The sequence below is a fragment of the Drosophila ananassae genome, chromosome 2R (assembly GCF_017639315.1).
Source record: "Drosophila ananassae strain 14024-0371.13 chromosome 2R, ASM1763931v2, whole genome shotgun sequence".
Taxonomy (NCBI): Eukaryota; Metazoa; Arthropoda; class Insecta; order Diptera; family Drosophilidae; genus Drosophila; species Drosophila ananassae.
In genome coordinates this window covers 26588389-26605375 of record NC_057928.1, presented here as the reverse complement: position 1 = coordinate 26605375, position 16987 = coordinate 26588389, and the positions used below count along the sequence as shown (strand labels likewise).

Genomic DNA, 16987 nt, shown 5'->3' with positions numbered 1-16987 from the left:
AGCCAGTGGTGGATTAGTCGGGAACTCGTTAATAACGTTTATTTATTCATCAGGATGGTCGAACCAATGTCCCCGTAACCATTAGCGAAATGCTGGCACAAATGACTCAGACCGAATACCCGCTGGAGGTGCTTAAGGCGCGACCCTTACCCGAGGGCGTGGAACCCACGCGTCTGGAGGTCTACCTGAACAGTGATGACTTCAAGTTGGCCCTGGGCTGCAGCCGAGCGGAGTTCGAGCAGCTGCCCATTTGGAAGCAAACGAAGCTGAAGAAGGAGCGAGGGCTGTTCTAGGAGAGAGGAGCACAATGCAACCTTATAGACTTGAACACTATCACAAAAGAATCACTCAAAACACTTTCTTAGCAATGCTTTGCAATCAGCACAAACAGACCCTAACATATTCTACGTATTAGGCCTTTTAGTATACCAAGTATCATATATACACGTGCGCATATCCCCATGTACTCTCTATTTTACAAGTACATAAAATTAACTTTATATAAACATATATATAAACATATACACACGCGAGCAGGCTGCACTTTAAGTCTTTTACAGGAGTGCAGGTCAGGCAATAAATATTCAACCCGCTTCATTTTAACGCACTTCCGAGATAATCGCTTTTACGTATAGTTGTAGTTCTAAGGCCTGTTGTTTTACGTTTATTTTAAAATTTAACGAAATTGCATTTGTTTCATCTCTGCAAGCACCAAAAATTTGACTAGCCTTGGTTAAATCGTTGTTTTAAATTCGAAATCCTTTAACATTAGCTTTATTTTCCCCACTTCGCATCTATGTCAGTGTATTTGTTTTTATTATTGCGTATAATTGCGTACGTTTAGTTTATTTTATTTGAGAAATTTATTTTACATAATTTAGTTGTATTTATGGCCTAAGCTTATACTGTAAATTTTGGGACAGTTGATGTCGTAGTGAGCCGTGACTGCGAGCTTAAGTGAATTAACTATGGTTAAAGTTAGCATCCATCACTATTTCCCGCCGTCGCTGTCTAGGAAGCCGCGTTGCTGTGAATCTCGCGAACGAGACGTGCGACTAATTCGCAGCAGGCCTTCTGTCTGTTCTTTGCCACGGCCATGACCTAAAATAAAATAAATGAAAAAAATGTTAAAACAAATTAAACAATTAAAATTGTTTCATTCAATTAAAACTGTCGGATTTTCCTGAATTTTTTCAAAGTCAATTACGTTGCAAAGAATTATTTTTTTCAAGTTCTTTACGTTTGACGACGTAAAGTTATGGGGAACTTTTACTAAGTCCAGTACGTCATATTTACTAACTTTCCACACTTCTCCCATGCGAGTGTTTTGCCATTTTTAGAGACGGCTTAAAATCGCATGCGATTTTGGAAAAATAAATAATTTACATTCGGGAAAACAGACGAAACCAAAATAAATCGGAACAATTTAGGAATAATAAGAAAAGTTCGGTAAAAATCGAAATCAGAATAAAAAAAAACCGGAAAAAGGATGGATATTTCGGCAATTGCCACCTTCTAAACATACCTCCTCGTGGTTGGCCTCCTCGTCCTTCTTATCGCTGTACTCGGTGGCGCATTTGTTGGTGATAAGGCTGAAAGCAAACACCTTCATGTCGCAGTGCCGGGCGGTGATTACTTCGTGAACGGTGGACATCCCCACTGCATCCACGCCCATCATTCGAAGGGCCTTCAGCTCGGCGATGGTCTCGTAGTTGGGACCGCCCAAACAGGAGTAGACGCCGACATGGACATTTGACTCGATGCCCATGGTCTTGCCAATCTCTATGGCCTTGTTGATCAGTTCTTTGTTATACGAATTGACGAGGGCGGGAAAGCGGGGACCGAAGCGTGGGTCGTTGGGTCCCTGGAGCGGCGAGTTTCCAGCGAAGCCCAGCATGTTCACGTGATCGTGCATCAGCATTATGTCACCCACCGCATAGCGGGGATTGATGCCGCCAGCCGCATTGGTGGCGAAGAGGTACTCCACGCCGCACAGCTTCATCACTCGCACTGGCATAGAGCACTTGGCCAGGGGATAGCCTTCGTAGAAGTGGAACCGACCCTGCATGGCCATTACTGTAGCGCCTTCCAGGGTGCCGATCACTAACTTTCCAGCGTGGCCCTCAACGGTCGACACGGGGAAGTTGGGAATCTTTTCATACTCAAAGATCTTCGGGTCCTGGATAATTTCCGCCAAAGAGCCGAGCCCAGAACCGCAGATTATGCCGATTTTGGGGCGCATGCCGGAGCCCTTAGTAATAAAATCGGCGATTTCCTGGATGACCTCGTACGGATACCTGCCGAAGTAAAGATATGATTTTAATCCAAAAATAAGTACTGCATAAAATCTGGGGCAAAACAGAAATAGATGTACCTTTGAGAAAATATAATATAATAATTTGGGTGGGTTAGACATAAACTCTCAATCAGATTGATGACGATTAGACGAAATATACAAAACGGAAAAACAATGTCGGTTCTTGAAGTGATTACGATTCAAAAACCTTTTACCTTGGCCAATGAATTCCATTTTGGATTGGAAACCTTCCACATTATGTGATAGATTCCATTTCGTTTTAAATGAGTAATTGGTAAGTAAAAATTAACAATATGATTTAACTTTGTTGCCAATCAGAGGGAAATCTCAGACAATAACTATAAAATAAACATGAAGGTTGTAATAGAACAACAAAGATGTATGTGTGTACTTTTCCGCAATGAAACCTAAACACAAAAATTGTTAAAAAAAGTACTTGGTATGAGGACGTGTTTTATGCTTGGACAAAGTAACAAAGAAACATAAAAGTTGGCTAATTTTGAAATTGGACTACAAACGTGTCTTCGTTTAGAACGCGTATTGCTCTGACTTCCTCAGGCGTCAAAAAACATTCGATCTTGCCACCATTTTGTCTGAAATAAGGGTAAAAAACGTGGTTTGAGTTGTTGGGTAAGTTCCATCGTTATAAGAAACACAGTCGTAAGATACGGGCGTACACCCCCGCAAAGCACGCTTATCATTTATTGGCTCCTCCTGATAAACGAAACAAAATGGTAAGATTGCATGACTAGTAATTAAAGCCCTGGAGTAATTAAAGTCACAGCAGCTACCAATAAATTTGAGCCATTCAATTAAAACTATAATGGATTTCAGCGGCTTGCAAGCCCACTTGGCGACTTTGAACCGATTAAGCTGCGGTGTGTTGGACGCTGTTACTACATGTGAACCCCTTAACCCCACGTGCTCGAACGGTTTCATCATTCATCGCTTGTTTTTCCACCAGAGCCAGGGCTGATAAGCCTCTGAAGTGATGCTCCCAATATTATCAATTGTGCAGATGAAAAACAAAAACATCATCAAGTGTAAACATAAAGTGCGTCATTAAGCAAATGCCTCCGCAGGCCTCCTCCATCGTAGCTCCTACTAATTGGTAAGTTTAGCATGAATAGCTTTAATAAAATTAACCCCCGGCAGCCGGGCACTTATGCAAATTCGTTGGAAACACGCGACGTATTTTCGCCGCCTTATCAATATTCAGCATCGAAATCGAAAACAAGTTTCGAAGCTAATCAGTGTGCCTACGAGTCGGTGGTGCCCGAGTGGATAGCATTCTTTATCGGACAATTTTCCAATTACTGTCGGAACTGGTACCAGCACTAGAGATTACGTACTAGGGGGCCTGTGTCAAGATCACGGGACGGACACACCCGCTTTCCAGAACCAATCAGAGGGGCTTGGTTGCATGGCCAACGACGCTTGCACAAGAAGCTTGGACTTCATAAGTCTTGAAGCTCTTCCATATTTTTAGTAGTTAAACTACAATTATAAGTACGCTTTCTAAAAGTTGGAAGCCCCACACTCGCATTTTCTGTTAGCATTTCTTTCCAGGCCCAAGCGGGAGAGAGCCCCCGAACAACCGGATCGTTCCGAATAATTTTATTCGGATTCGAATGGGATTTTAATGACCTGCCGACGTCAAGCCGCGAAAAATGATAAGCTCCTCTGGAATACTGGAATGACTTAATTTAAATTCGAAACACCAATCTCTGATAGCGGAAAGATCAAGGACAAGGTCTAGACTCTAGTCTTTGGCTTTCTGGTATTCTAATTCCAAACTGGTTCCACGAACAAATCAAAATTGAGGACTTACAGCTCGGAGCTCGGAGTGGCTACAATGGGTACGAATACTTCGGGATCTAGGAGGGCGGACTTGTTGCCGGCCTTTCCCCTGGGGTTCGAGCAGCAGTCTGTGTTGCACATTGTCGGGATGCAACGGCAGGAAACAGGTTGGGATATCCAATCAACAACAGAACAGAGTACAACGGAATGAACCTGACAACTAAGTCAGGGATAGGTGTGAAAGGGTTCCCATCCCCTCCCCGCTCCTTTTGGATACTTTGTGGAACTTACAGGAGACTTTGGGGCGTGGGTATGATCTTCTCGCCGTTCCCTATACCAGATTTCTTCTTTTCGGTACAGGAAGTTGCGGCTCCCTTGTTGGAGCCTCCTGGCCCGGAACAGCAGTCCCGCGAGCACATCCTGCCGGTGGTAAGAGATCTTAGAGGAGTGCTCCTTGCTAGCCCAACAGAAAAAGCAGGCACGGAATTTTGCGAAGGATTTCCGGAGACCGAACTGGGGCTATTGCAGGCCGGAGTGTGTTTTTTGAAATTATAGGAAAGTGAAGTGTCTAGAAAGGCTTGCTACGGAAAGTGGCACGGAAAGTCCAATCCAAGGCCGTATCGATTCGGCCTTTGAAAAGCGGGTCACAGGAGTAAGCGAGTGCAGAGGCGGAGGAGGTGGCGGGAAAAGTGCTCAGGAGGACATTAGAAGGGTGGAGAAAAAGAATTTAGCCCCATAAGCATTGAAAGCTACGCAACACGATGGTGCAGCTATTCGAAGTCCCAACTAGAGGTGATTGTCCAAACGAGCGCCTGGCGTGAGGCCCTCCGATATAGACTACGTGTGTCTACAGCGACCCTCTACCCTCTCTACTTACGTGGCGTTCTCCTGGGCTGTGTAGTCGGCCGTCTTGTGTCCGTTGGAGTGGCCATTGGAGTGTCCGTTGCCGTTGCTGGTGGCCACCTCGCCGTTGGAATTGTAGCCAGTCATCGTACGGATGGGAGATGCTGCTGTCTAGATGAACAATCACTGCAATTATATAATCGCTGCCCTTTCGCTGTTTATGCAAATCGAAACTTTCGCGCAACAAATCCAGTCAAAATCGGGCCACGTTTCTGTTTGCTTTTGCGAGCCAATTTAGAAATCTGGAACTGAAACCGAACTGGCGATCTGGAACCGGAATTTCCTTTGTAATCTCGTTACGTTTCACAGCTGTTGGTTAATTTCAAATGTTCTTCAATAAACACATATATTTCTGCGCCGGCGATGACTTGCTTGTGTCCTCCGCGGAGCTGTTGACTGGTCGAGGGCTTACGGAATTGTGAAGTCGTTCGGCTCCGGTGCGCCGACTTTTAAACTATAAAGCCTGCGCCTGCGTTGACGTCGCCGCTGCTGCTGCCGACGGTGCTGATGGAGCGTCGCCTCAGGAAAACCAAGATCGGAATCTGTCGGAACCGGGATCGGGATCGCTGCGGCGCTGATTGTTCAGTATTCAATTTAAATTGTTTGCGCGGGCCTATTATGCAGCGTATTATTCAGCCGGAATTGTTGCGGCCAATTAATTGAGTTGAGCGAATCAGCACATCCAAGTGGGAGACCACGGGAGGAAAACAACTCTTTCGGCGAGAGCTCAGATAAGAAGCCCCAATAGTGTAATCATAAAAGATGTCGCCATTGTCCCGGCAGGTGGGTCCAATTTATGGACTTTCTGATATGGGCTTTATAGCGTCAGACCGCGCTGCGTCGCTGGAAATCGAATTCTTTCCTCATAGACTCATAAAGAGCTACTTTTCGAAACTAAACTTAGTCAGCCTGTTATTGCTCCTCCAGTTTCTCTTTTTGGGCTGGATGTTATCAGGTGTCTCCTATCACTGTTTGCAAACGCAAACATGCCTGGCTATTTTTACAATTTTTCAAAACATGCCACTGGCCGAGAATTATATTTAATTTGCCTGGTAACCTCTGTCAAGGGTTATCAGTCCGCGGAAAGTTTCAACGGATCATCAGTTCCTAGGGCGCTGCCCCAGACGCCCAGTCACACGGGCATGTTGAAATAGTGACTGCATTTTGGATCACCCAGCAACCGTGCGTTTATCTGATAGGCCTCTATCAACAAAAGAGTGAGGCAAGTGGCTCCGTTGCGAAATTTTAGCATACATATTGACTGACATGGCGCATAGATCTCAAAACAGTCTTATCAGTTCGTGGGGGGTCTCCGCAGGCGATGATCCGAGGCGTAATCAGCTCGAGGAAAATGTGTAAACATCTCCGGCGTGTCGAAAGAATTTAATCGCCACTAGCTAAGGGTTATGAGACTAGACGCAATGACTAACTAAAACGCGACGAACTAATAATCCCAGTTTGATTGGTCTGTCCCTTTGGTTTCTAGGCTCGCCGGATCGGCAACGTAAGCAACAGTAATCTGTTGAGGCCTGTGTGGGAACTCCAAAGACCCGGGGCCAATCCGAGGCTTGAATGCTCTAGGGTGCACCCTTCGAAACCTGAAAGACAATGCCTAAGATGTGCAGAGGTCACTACATGCCGGCCACTCAAACGCAGCAGTGGAAAATTCCAAGATGATAAGGAAAACCCCGCTAACGTTTCAAAATGTTCCATTCATCTTTCCGTGGAAGACACGAGACGGGCTGCCCCTCCCGGTCGCAGGTCGCTGGTGGCATCTTCGGCTGCGAAGTGTGTGTATCTTGGCGATACCCTCTCCGTTCCCCGATTGTGCAGCGGTACAACAAACCCATTCAGGCTGTTTGTGATGCATCTGTAAACAGGAACGTGATGGAAGCGGCGATAGCGATTGGCGACTCGGGTGGCCCAGTAAGGGGAATAAACAACACGGTTCTAGTATTGGGTTTATTTCGGAGTATATTTATTAGCACTGTCTGCTCTGCGTAACTCATTATATTCCATGATTTGCTAAGATTCGAGCAATCTTAAATTACCGATTTTAAATATTGACGTCGATGTGTAGTAATAAGCGATTTCAGTTTGCATTCTATTCCTTTGCGAATTAAGTTTTGACTTTTGAGTAATCTTTTGCGGAAGGGCTTTCTAAATTCATAGAGTATAACTAGTTATGATATGAAAAAAATGGAGTCATTCGCACAAATTATACGAAAAATACGCAGCACAAAATTCGAAACTTACTCAATCGAAGTTGAATTATTAATTCAAGATTTAAATAATTAAGATTTAATGGCCATTGAAAAAAAAAAACCTGGAAATCAATTCAAATAGTTAAAACAGAAAGTTAAGAATGATTGGAATGAGCAACCGAATAGACTTGTAATTAATTTAAAATTATAATTAGGAACAACTCAAAGGGGGACGACAGTCGCATATTTCCCGAATCCAATTCCCGAGGCCACAAGACCGAGCCAACTTTGTCGTAAAGTTCCCAAAATCGGAGACAAAAGCAAGTTTTCGAAAGGCCTATAAACCTACGAGCAAAACAATCAATAATATTGAGTATCTAATGGGTAATATAATTTTCATCTAAGGCATTCGCGGGGGTTCTAATGCTTCAACGTATTCGTGACAAAGGAGTGCACGCATCCGGGGGGGACTGGGCCAGCTGGAGGGTGGCAGTGTCCAGAGCCCCCAAGGACGGTGGTGGGTGAGATCCTCTGCTCTGGGTATTAGTTCATTCATTCTGGTTGGGACGGTTTTTCGCAATGAAAAAGGCACGAATGTGTTCTGTAGGTGTCTAACATTTCGATTTGTTTTGATTATTAGGCGCCGGTCCTGCCTCTACTCTTTGAGAATTTCGAGGCGGGGTCAGGCTACTTCATTAATTTGATTCACCAACTTCAAACTGGTTCCTATGCTCCTCAAAGATTTTCTTTTGTTTTAAATGTGATGTAATTCGCTTACTAACAATTACCCAAAAATAAACTGCAAACAAAGTGCACATTTAAAAGAACACACGTATTCTGGAGCGCTTTGTGCGCTGCACGCGAGCTCTCTGATCTGGTTTTTGTCGCGGATGCACTTCCTCGAATCAATCCGAAATTAAGCGGATGTCGGGAGTGCGAAGATCCACTGGTGGCGGCGCGTGCAGCGCCACAAAATTTGCATTTTGAATTGCTCAAGTGACTCGATGCACTGTGTTATTCATTATCCGTATCGTTTTGTAAGTTATAATGGTTGCTTTTTGTTTTGGTTTGTGTGGCACTGTTTAGAGGCGAGCTTTTCAAAAGCTATATTAAGGACTTGCGACGAGACGTGAATGCACATGCGGTGAATATGCGCTGCCGGCCGTCGACTCCCGGGGCGCCTCTTGGGCACCCACCTGGCCACGGCCGGGGTCTTAAAGTCAAATAGAGACAGAGTGGTAGTTCGTAGAGAGATAGAGAGAAGGAGAGTATCATATATGTATACGTATTCCGTAGTGGTAGGTATATTACGCTAATTGTTACACCAAACAAGGACTAGTTTCTAAACTTGATTCCTTGATAAGTCAATGTTGGGTCCTGGTCCTGTGGCCGCAGATCCAGAGGGATTATGTCTTGGGGCGACAATGGGGATTGGTTTTCAGATTTATTGCAACGTTTGAAATTATAATCGTAAAACTAAAAGTACTTACACAGCACAAGAACACACAAGGACGAAACTAGGATTATTAAATACAAATAAGAAAGCTCTACGAATATCTATACAAGGCAAAACAAACTGTAACACTCACTCACTCGAACAGATAGGTGTCTGATCGTACTGGCTAACGAATAGATTACTTTCTTTTTGGCTGGTGGACATTTGCATTGATTTGGCTGTTGCTGTACGCTTGGTAACAGGGAACAAAAATGGTTTCAGCTCTATACTTAAGTACTCAGTGACGTTCGGGCATAGCAATACAGTACAATACTTTAGCATTAGTTGTTAATTATACGGGTACGCGGTACAGAACATTCTCGCAACAGGTGCGTAATCTGACGAATGCACATACATAGTTCGTACATATAGGTTTATACATATATCTAGAATTGAATATTATCGAGTACGCACTAGTCATTAAATTACACAGATAAATAATTAGAAAAACGAGACATTCCGTGGATTAAACTAGTGGCTATTAATATTAATGTTATCTCCTTTCGATCAAGTCTGTTCGGCGAACTCCTCGCAGAGCCTCCTCGCTCCCAAGCATCTCTCTTCAAGTGGCTATTTGGTTTGGTTGGCTTTAAAAAAGAATTTTCTTTGTTTTGTGTCTAAATTAATCGTAAAATCAGTCAGTCCAATGCCTTTTGAGTAGGTTCCTAGCTGCTCCATTGGCCGGAGCTGTCGGCTGTCGTCGGGTAGTGGTCCTGCTCTTGGGGCCTACTCCTAACCATCATCCGCTGCTCCTAACCCTCCTAACACAGCGGGATGCCCCGCCATCATCCGCTTCTCTAGAGTAATTACATCTATAATTCCATTAGGGTAGATAGGTTAAAATGTAGTACGTATGTATAATAGAAGTGTTGTACAAATAAATTATGTTATCATTAGATGCGTATAAATATATAACTGCTAATACGAGTGTGTTGCTTGTGTGTGTGGTGTATGCATAGACTACATATACTGCGTACGCTTTTGGTTTTTGGCTACTTTCTCCGGAGTTCTTCAGAGTCTTAGGGGCTACAATTCAACTACTTCTTTTTGGCCGCCTTCTTCTCGGCCTTGCGAATGGCCTTCTCGCGCTCCCGCCGCTCCCGCTCCATGTCCTTGCGCTCCTTCTCTATGTTCGCCTTGAGGTCCTTCAGGCGCTTCTTCAGCCGGTGCTTGTCATCGCCGCTCACGCCCAGCGTCTTGAAGTCCTTCGAGTCGAGGGTGAGCAGGGCTCCGCCCTCCACGTTGTGCTCCTTGAAGACGGGTATGTAGCGCTCCAGCTCGATGCCCATCAGCCAATGGCCCACCTGCGACGAAATTGTAAGTGGCTGCTCTCCTTAGCTCTTTGATTCAACACCTACCTGGTCCTTGGTCCACTCGTGGACTGGGCCACCCTTGTAGTGGTATCCGGCGGCCGCCGCCTTGCGGTCCGAGAAGCTGGAGCTCGACCCAGAGAGGTCCAGGGTGCGGCTGGGCGAGTAGCCCGGTGAGGAGCAGCCCGAGGACATGCTGGTGGGCGAGGGCGGGCCGGTGGTGTGGGCGGACGGCTGCTGCTGGAGCTGTGGGTGGTGCTGCTGCTGCCAGGGGACTGTGCCGGGCGGGGAGAGTGATTGTGGAACGACTTGTTTAACTTTGGATCGATCGGTTGGGGGAAAGAGAGGGGAATACAGAGAATCCGAGGTTAGTAAGTTCAGAGTGCACCGCCCTGCACCCTCGGGGGCTGCGACGCAGTGGGTTAGCGTAGACATTCAAAGATAGATAGAGGACAGTGTGGAGGATGTGGTTAATGTAAACGGTTAACAGCTTTCAATGGAGTCTCAAGACCTCCGCATAGAAACGGTATAGTATATATCGGGTTATATTGAACGGCTTGAACGGATTGAACGGTAAACATATGTACAGATTTGTATGAGAATGAGATGAGTGGCATGAGCTGGAGGTCTGGTCTGTTTGGGTTTGAATGGGTTAGTCTGGAGGCTTACGACCTAGCTAGATAAGGAGAGATTCGGAGGATTGATCTGCTTGGTTTGATTAAGTGACTAGATTCGGTGCGTGACTAGGTTGGTGGGGCATAGTTCACCTTTGGGCTGCGCCTCGTTCACCGCCTGGCGGATCTCGTTGATCAGCGTCTTGCAGTTGATCGCCGCGGCGCTCTGGCTCTTGTTGATCTCCGTGTAATCGTCGCTGGAGTGTCGCGAGGATCCGTCCCCGAGTCGCCTGCAAAGTTGAAGCAGCCGTTTAGCAAATAAAACTTCTCTACAAGTGGTTTTCCGCGAAAACCCTCAACCCTCAACCCTGAACCCACCTCTCGCGATCGGACAGTGCCTGGTTGAGTTGGTCCGTGAAACTGGATCCGGGCAGCGGCACTTTGCTGCCATTAGGAGCGACCCGTCGCCGGCTGGGGTACATCCAGCTCTCCGCCGGCTCATTCTCCGAGAGTTTGTCGTTCGACCCGAGAATGGAGTCGTACGAGCTGTTGAGATCCCGGTTGCTGCTGCTGGCTGGACCCGTGCCGAAGGTGGTCATGCTGCCGCGATGGAAGTCGTTCAGTCCGCCGCTGTCCGCCGGCGACCCCAGGGAGTTCTTGAAGATGCTGGGTATGCTGATGCTGTTCGCCGTCTGCTGCTGCTGCAACTGCTGCTGCTGCTTGCTGGGGTCCTTGTGCACCTGGGCGTATAGCTGGTTGATCTGCGCCTCCCGCGCCGTGGACTGGTTCGACGAGCTGGAGGAGGCCGACGACGTGGAGTTCAGCAGGATGGCCGTGGTGGTGCCCAGGTGGCCGTTGGAGGGGGCCACCGCCGACGCCCCCCCGCCGATCGTGACCATCGCCGGCGGGTGGTGCTGGAGCAGGTTGTTCACGTTGGCCAGCAGGTGCGAGTTTCCGTTCGAGAGGCTGCTGATCGTCTCGTGGGCGTTCGCCGCTGTTCCCGCCAGGTTCGGGGAGGAGCCCTCGCCCGCCTCCTCCTCGTCGCTGTCGTCCAGTGTGCACTCCGAGCTGCGGCTGTTGCTTCGGCTGCGCTTAATGAGGTTCCCGTTCGAGAGTTGGGAGTCCCCGTTGGCGGTGCCGTTGGCCCCGTTCGTGGAGGGCAGCTGGCGATTGGCTAGACCGCCCCGGGAGGCTTTTGTTTAAAAATCGGTTGCGATTGGGGTGCATTTGGTTTCGTGTTTGGTTTTGTTTTTAATTTGTTGGGCGAAATGAGGGCGCAGCGTGTAGGCGTGGCAGTCACAAAACAACGAGCAAGAAACGTAACGCAAACATGAACAACGAGAAGGAACGACAACAGAGACGGCAGACACAGAGAGCAAAATATAAAATGCGGAGAAATGTGAAAAGAAAGAGAATAACAGTTAGCACAAATGGCAGTGACAAAGTACAAAGAAGATCGAAAGAAGCAAACAAAAGGAGGACGAGGCAGTGGTTGGAGGTCAGTCCAAGAGCAGCTCAAAGCACAGAATCAAAACGAATCCCTTGCCCGACCAGACGGCTCAACAGGGGGATTACTTGCGGAAGAGGCAGCAGGACATGAAATATGACCTCAAAGTTGCAAATTGCATAGGTGGGGTATTGCACCCACTTGTGGCTTATCATTAAGGTAATCTGGATGAACTTTAAGCACTTTTCCCCTATCAGAGACATGGAGAAAAAGGACCAAGTTCGAAGCCAAGCTTGAGACCACATTTGGATTGTTGAAGAATCAACATGGAATAAGGCAAGTCACTGGGACTAGAGAGTATATACTGATGAGGTATTTTAGGTACCAACCAATTGATTCAAGATGCAGACGGAGGAGGTTACCAGTGTAATGGCAAATACTATGAGCTCTTCTTGAGGATCTGAAGCCTTTGATCAGGCCTTCTTTGAGGCCACATCCCCCTGTTTGAGCCAAGACGGTCTTCCGACAAAGTGTTCACAAATAAACTGAGGTGGGAATATGAATAGTGGCGGGTACTTACCCAGGTCGATCTTGGTCTTGTTCACAGAGTTGTCCAGCAGCTCGTGCTGGGGCACAGCTGCGTCCAGTTCGTCCTTGACCGGAACCTTGCGCTCCACAGTGGCTGTTTTGACCCCGTCGCCGTCGGGCGAGAGGTCCGAGATCTCCGTGTCGGACAGCTCCGTCTCCAGCTTGTGGAAGAGCGGCTTTGGCGGAGCCTTGCGCATCATCTGGGGCGTAAGCTTCAGGGTGGCACTGTCGTAGGGCAGGCCCACCGGGAAGCCGGCCTTCCGCTGTGTCTCCTGCAGCTCGTGCTCCAGATTGATCACCCGGTCCTTAAGCTTCTTCACCAGCGCATTGTACTCGGTGTCCTTTTCCTGCAGCAGCTGCTGGTAGAACTCCTCGCGGTGGCACATGTCCAGCTCCCGCTGCTGGTACTCCCGCACCAGGCGCTTGGCCTTGTTGTACTTCTTGTCGAGGGCCATGTACTGGCCCTGGGACTGCTGCAGCATGTTCTGCAGGTTGGCCGCCTCTTTCCGGATGTTGCCGAGCTCCCGCTCGCTCTGCCGGAGCCGCTCGCTGAGCAGCTCGTTCTCGTTGCCCGTCGTCTCGAGCTTGACCAGCTGGGAAGTATGAAAACTTTATTAGTATCTGGCACGGGGTGCAGTGGGGGTTTGGTGCAGATGAGGGATGAGATGAGATGGCATGGAAGAACATAAGTAATAAGTAAGCGAACCTTTCGTTTCAGATTTTGGATTATTTCATCCTTTACCAGGCAACCCATTTCACTCTGGGAACATAAAAGGAAATAAAAATGAAATTAGTGCAAAGAAAAAAGGAAATAATAAATAATGTGGAGATAACGTTCTTAACTTCAATCTTCAAGGATGTTTAAAAAGAAGACAACTCAAGATGGTAATTAACCAGAAACAATAACTTCTAATTTAGAAACAATAATTCAATGGGAAACCAAGTGTTTCGAAAATGTGCTCTACAATTTTTGTCAGTTATATAATTTCGTTTCAATGATGTTTTCAGAAGTCCAATTACCGCTTTGTGCTGCATTTCAATATCCACACAAATTTTGAAATTCAGCAAAAGGAGAGAGAAGAACACAAGAACACACAAGTTAACAACAGCATCAAGATATATGGCTTCTGGGGCGGATGGGCCCAGAGCCTGGCCGGGCGCTCCTTACCTCCTGTAGCAGCCGCTTCAGCGACTCTACCTCCTGCGAGTGGGTGGCCTCCACCTCCATGGGGTGCTCGACCTGTACCGGGCTGGAGGGCCCCTCGCAAACACTCGAATTGGCAGACACGGGCTGGGTGGAGTCCTCGGAGTAGTCGAGGGTGCGGCGTAGGTACTCCTCTTGTTGTCTAGGATACACGGAAATTACTAAGAGTGTCAAAGGAAGTGAGTCAGGGAACCAACCGCTTCAGGCGCTCCTCCTTCTCGCGATCGGCCTGCAAGCTCAGCCGGATGAGCTGGGCCACCTCAGAGTTCTCAGGATCGCGCTCGCGTCCTATTTGGAATTTGACTAGACCGGAGGTGTTGCGAAGCACTGATGCTGCGTACGCTTGTGTGACTCCCACTAGGCTCTTGCCGTCCACTTCAATGATCTGGTCGTTGACCTGCGGGACGGAACGAGAATGTAAGTGCACTGCGGATTGAAGACTTGGCCAAGCCGGAGCCCACCTGAATGCGCCCGTCCCTCGCTGCTGCTCCGTTGTCGGTAATGGTTTTCACGAATATTCCTAGTTTCTCCAAGCCTGCATCGGCGCCAACGCCCATGCCAATTATGCTGAGACCCAATCCTTCGGGACCCTTCATAAGCTCCACGGGGAAGACGTGCATCTTCTCCACGCGCTTTTCGAGCTCGTATTCCGCCGAAGCGGCCACCGGGTCGACATCTTCGTTTCGCCGATCGTAGTCGTTGACGGAGAACGTGGAGTACACGTGAATGGGTCCGGAGCTGAAACGCACCTTCGGGTTCTTGCGCACGGTGATGGGAGGATAGGAGCAGTCGTCGTCGTCGAAGTCTAGGAGACCTGTATGCGGAACATTACACTGATTAAGTTTCAATTACAGGCGAGTAAATGTTTTTCCTACCAGGCACTTCCATCCAAAAGTTGCCATCCTCAAAGTAGTGCACTCCGGCCTCGACGAGCACCTCCTTGCTCCTCACCGGCGGGTACTCCGGTATGTAGTACTGACTGTCGTCGAGCTCGGTCACTCCCGTGCTCAGAACCGTAGAGTTGGTGGCCTGCTCGACATCCGCCAGGGAGTAGGTGGAATTGTGCTTGCTGGAGATGATGCTATCGTCGATCGTGGTGGTCTGGTTGAGCGTTGCGTCCGATTGGGTCGACTCTACGGACACGATCGACTCGTGCAGCGATTCTCCTCCGCCGGTTACATAGGTCTGGTTAAGATCGGAATGTTTGGCTTCGGAGAAGTGCTCCTCCCTCTGCCCGTCTCCGCCAGCCGAAGGGCCGGAGGTGATGAGCAGATTCTCTAGACTGCGTTTTGGAGCCTGAAAACGCAAAAAGTTGAACGAGAATGTCGTGTTTTCAACTGAAGCCCCGAGTCTTACCTCGAGGACGTCCCTCAGCCACTCTGGCTCGTCGTCGTCGTGCCGAGTGGTGGCAGTTGTGGCCGTGGAGGGTGTGGTTGTGGTCGTGGTCTCTGTCTCAGTGCTGTCCGCCTTGGTGAAGGTGGCGTTTAGAGGTCCTGTCGCGGTGGCCTGACCATATCCGACAATGTCTACAGCTTCCACATCGTCAGAGTCGCCGTCGGCGTCCTCGTTAAACTCGGCCCGAGCGTGGTCGTCTTCCTCGAGCTCCTCGTCGTCGTCCTCCTCGTCGACTATTGCGGGCACGGCGGCTATTTGGATGTCCTGCTCTCCACCAGCGGCCGGGTGCGTCTCCTCGATGAGATTCTTGATGCTGGTCGGCGATGTTGCTGTGGCAACAACGGCAGCAACTGCCACTCCCACGGTGGGGGCGGCGTTGAGTATTTGCTCGACTTCCTTGGCCTGCTCGTCCGACAGCAGCGACTGTTGCCTGTTTTGGGGGAAAAAGTGTGAAAAGTTAGAAACCACTTCTCGCGCTGGCTCGCAGGACCAACCTGATTTTGTTTTCCAAAATGCTACGGAGACAGGATACAGTATACAGGACAGAACAAGCACAACAACAACAGGCAAGTACGATAATTAAATGAAAGTAAACAAGTGAGAGATAAATGCACAAAATAATATTCTTTAAAATAATAAATAAACCAAAGCACGCACTTCAAAAGGCGCTCAAACATTTATAAACCATCGCGACGCATTCCGAATGCGAAAGCAAACAAATTAAAAACGCGCATATCACAACAGCCATTAAGTGGGGCAAGACTAGGGCGTGCAATTATAATTTAATGCTCATTTTAATTTAAAAGCAGCCATCGCGGTGTCAATACTCCGCTGCACTTCCTGGGGCTGCGAGTCTAAGACTACCCTTTCGTTTCCCGTAATAATCATGTTGGCTGGAGTGCTGGGCGAACTGCAATGTCGAATTAAACATGCACGCTTACACGAGCACGTATGTGGCTCGCAGGGAGTGCCGGGAAAACCAGTCCAGGAGGGCAGCTCCTCCAGGAGGGCCGCAGGAGCTAAAAGTCATGTCGCTCACGCCGAGGTGCACACGGAGGCACTCCTGACCTGGCCAGGCAGACTGTCGTCGGGGCGCTGGGTGCATTTAACGTACAAGTGTTTGTCACTCTCACTTGTGCGTGACGTCACGTGTGAGGAGCTTGTTTCCCCGTAGTTTTTGTTAATTACTGCCAACAATTGCAGTGAGAAGAGTGCGAGGTGCTTATGCAGTTCTCCTCGGGGAAAAAGACTTCTCTTTGTGGTACCGTTTCTTTCTGTGTACTCGTACACAGCTAATCATTGAAACGCACACACGTCCTTAGTAGTTGCAAGTGGCTGATTATGTTGTTGATAATGAGAGCCGAGTGGCAGACACTGGCGGACTGAGGCAACATCAAACAGTCGTCCAAAGCCCAAAGTGACAGCCCAGAGCCTCCTCTTGCAGCAGCCTCCTGCGCCATGCATTTAAATGGGATTTCCAGCAGCAATTCCCACTCCGATTGCCATTTTCACTCGCAGCCCCACAAACTCTATGCTAATTAGGTGGCGCAAAAGAGCGTTGTTCCAAACTCAGAAGAGTACTTTATTTACTTTCCCTATTTTGTTAGGGTACTTCTACAAACAATACTACTGGGATCAGCATCAACAAAATCCAATCAAACAATTAGCAAACGCCTTCCACAAACCCACTTGGCCAGAGATTTGGATAAC

The 16987-nt window shown here is 48.1% G+C and overlaps 3 protein-coding genes across 32 annotated transcripts in view; 1 reads left to right on the top strand and 2 right to left on the bottom strand.

Annotated features, from left to right (window-relative positions):
• The window catches only part of LOC6507547 (supervillin), a 97050-nt gene extending 95908 nt beyond the window's left edge, over window positions 1-1142 (top strand). For all 12 annotated transcript variants that reach the window (XM_044715005.1, XM_014909819.3, XM_014909814.3 and 9 more), the window contains one exon: window positions 54-1142. In XM_044715005.1, coding sequence (XP_044570940.1) covers window positions 54-293 — 240 coding nt within the window. In that variant the 3' untranslated portion in view covers window positions 294-1142. The remainder of the gene's footprint in view (window positions 1-53) is intronic.
• LOC6507491 (purine nucleoside phosphorylase) lies at window positions 831-5458 on the bottom strand. 7 transcript variants are annotated; one of them, XM_044715008.1, is made up of 5 exons: window positions 5393-5425; window positions 4995-5329; window positions 2836-2910; window positions 1526-2297; window positions 831-1101 (listed from the first exon to the last, which is right to left on the bottom strand). In XM_044715008.1, exons 2-5 carry the CDS (start codon window positions 5105-5107, stop codon window positions 1012-1014), a joined length of 1050 nt encoding a protein of 349 aa, XP_044570943.1. In that variant the 5' UTR covers window positions 5108-5329; window positions 5393-5425; the 3' UTR covers window positions 831-1011. The 7 variants fall into 7 exon arrangements, with proteins under 7 accessions (XP_044570943.1, XP_014765267.1, XP_044570944.1 ...); XM_014909781.3 differs by having other exon boundaries at window positions 4995-5458; XM_044715009.1 differs by lacking the exon at window positions 2836-2910 and having other exon boundaries at window positions 5393-5433.
• A 1516-nt stretch (window positions 5459-6974) lies between these two features.
• LOC6507490 (neurabin-1) overlaps window positions 6975-16987 on the bottom strand; it is a 36945-nt gene continuing 26932 nt past the window's right edge. For 3 of the 13 annotated variants that reach the window (XM_014909768.3, XM_014909773.3, XM_014909772.3), the window contains 12 exons: window positions 15772-15792; window positions 15239-15707; window positions 14758-15178; window positions 14344-14696; window positions 14080-14279; window positions 13847-14024; window positions 13385-13438; window positions 12671-13271; window positions 11022-11835; window positions 10797-10933; window positions 10078-10346; window positions 6975-10023 (listed from right to left, as the gene is read on the bottom strand). In XM_014909768.3, coding sequence (XP_014765254.2) covers window positions 9757-10023; window positions 10078-10346; window positions 10797-10933; window positions 11022-11835; window positions 12671-13271; window positions 13385-13438; window positions 13847-14024; window positions 14080-14279; window positions 14344-14696; window positions 14758-15178; window positions 15239-15707; window positions 15772-15792 — 3784 coding nt within the window. In that variant the 3' untranslated portion in view covers window positions 6975-9756. Of the gene's footprint in view, window positions 10024-10077; window positions 10347-10796; window positions 10934-11021; window positions 11836-12670; window positions 13272-13384; window positions 13439-13698; window positions 13708-13846; window positions 14025-14079; window positions 14280-14343; window positions 14697-14757; window positions 15179-15238; window positions 15708-15771; window positions 15793-16987 lie in introns of all 13 variants that reach the window. The other 10 variants (XM_032454666.2, XM_014909774.3, XM_001955864.4 and 7 more) reach the window with 10 other exon arrangements.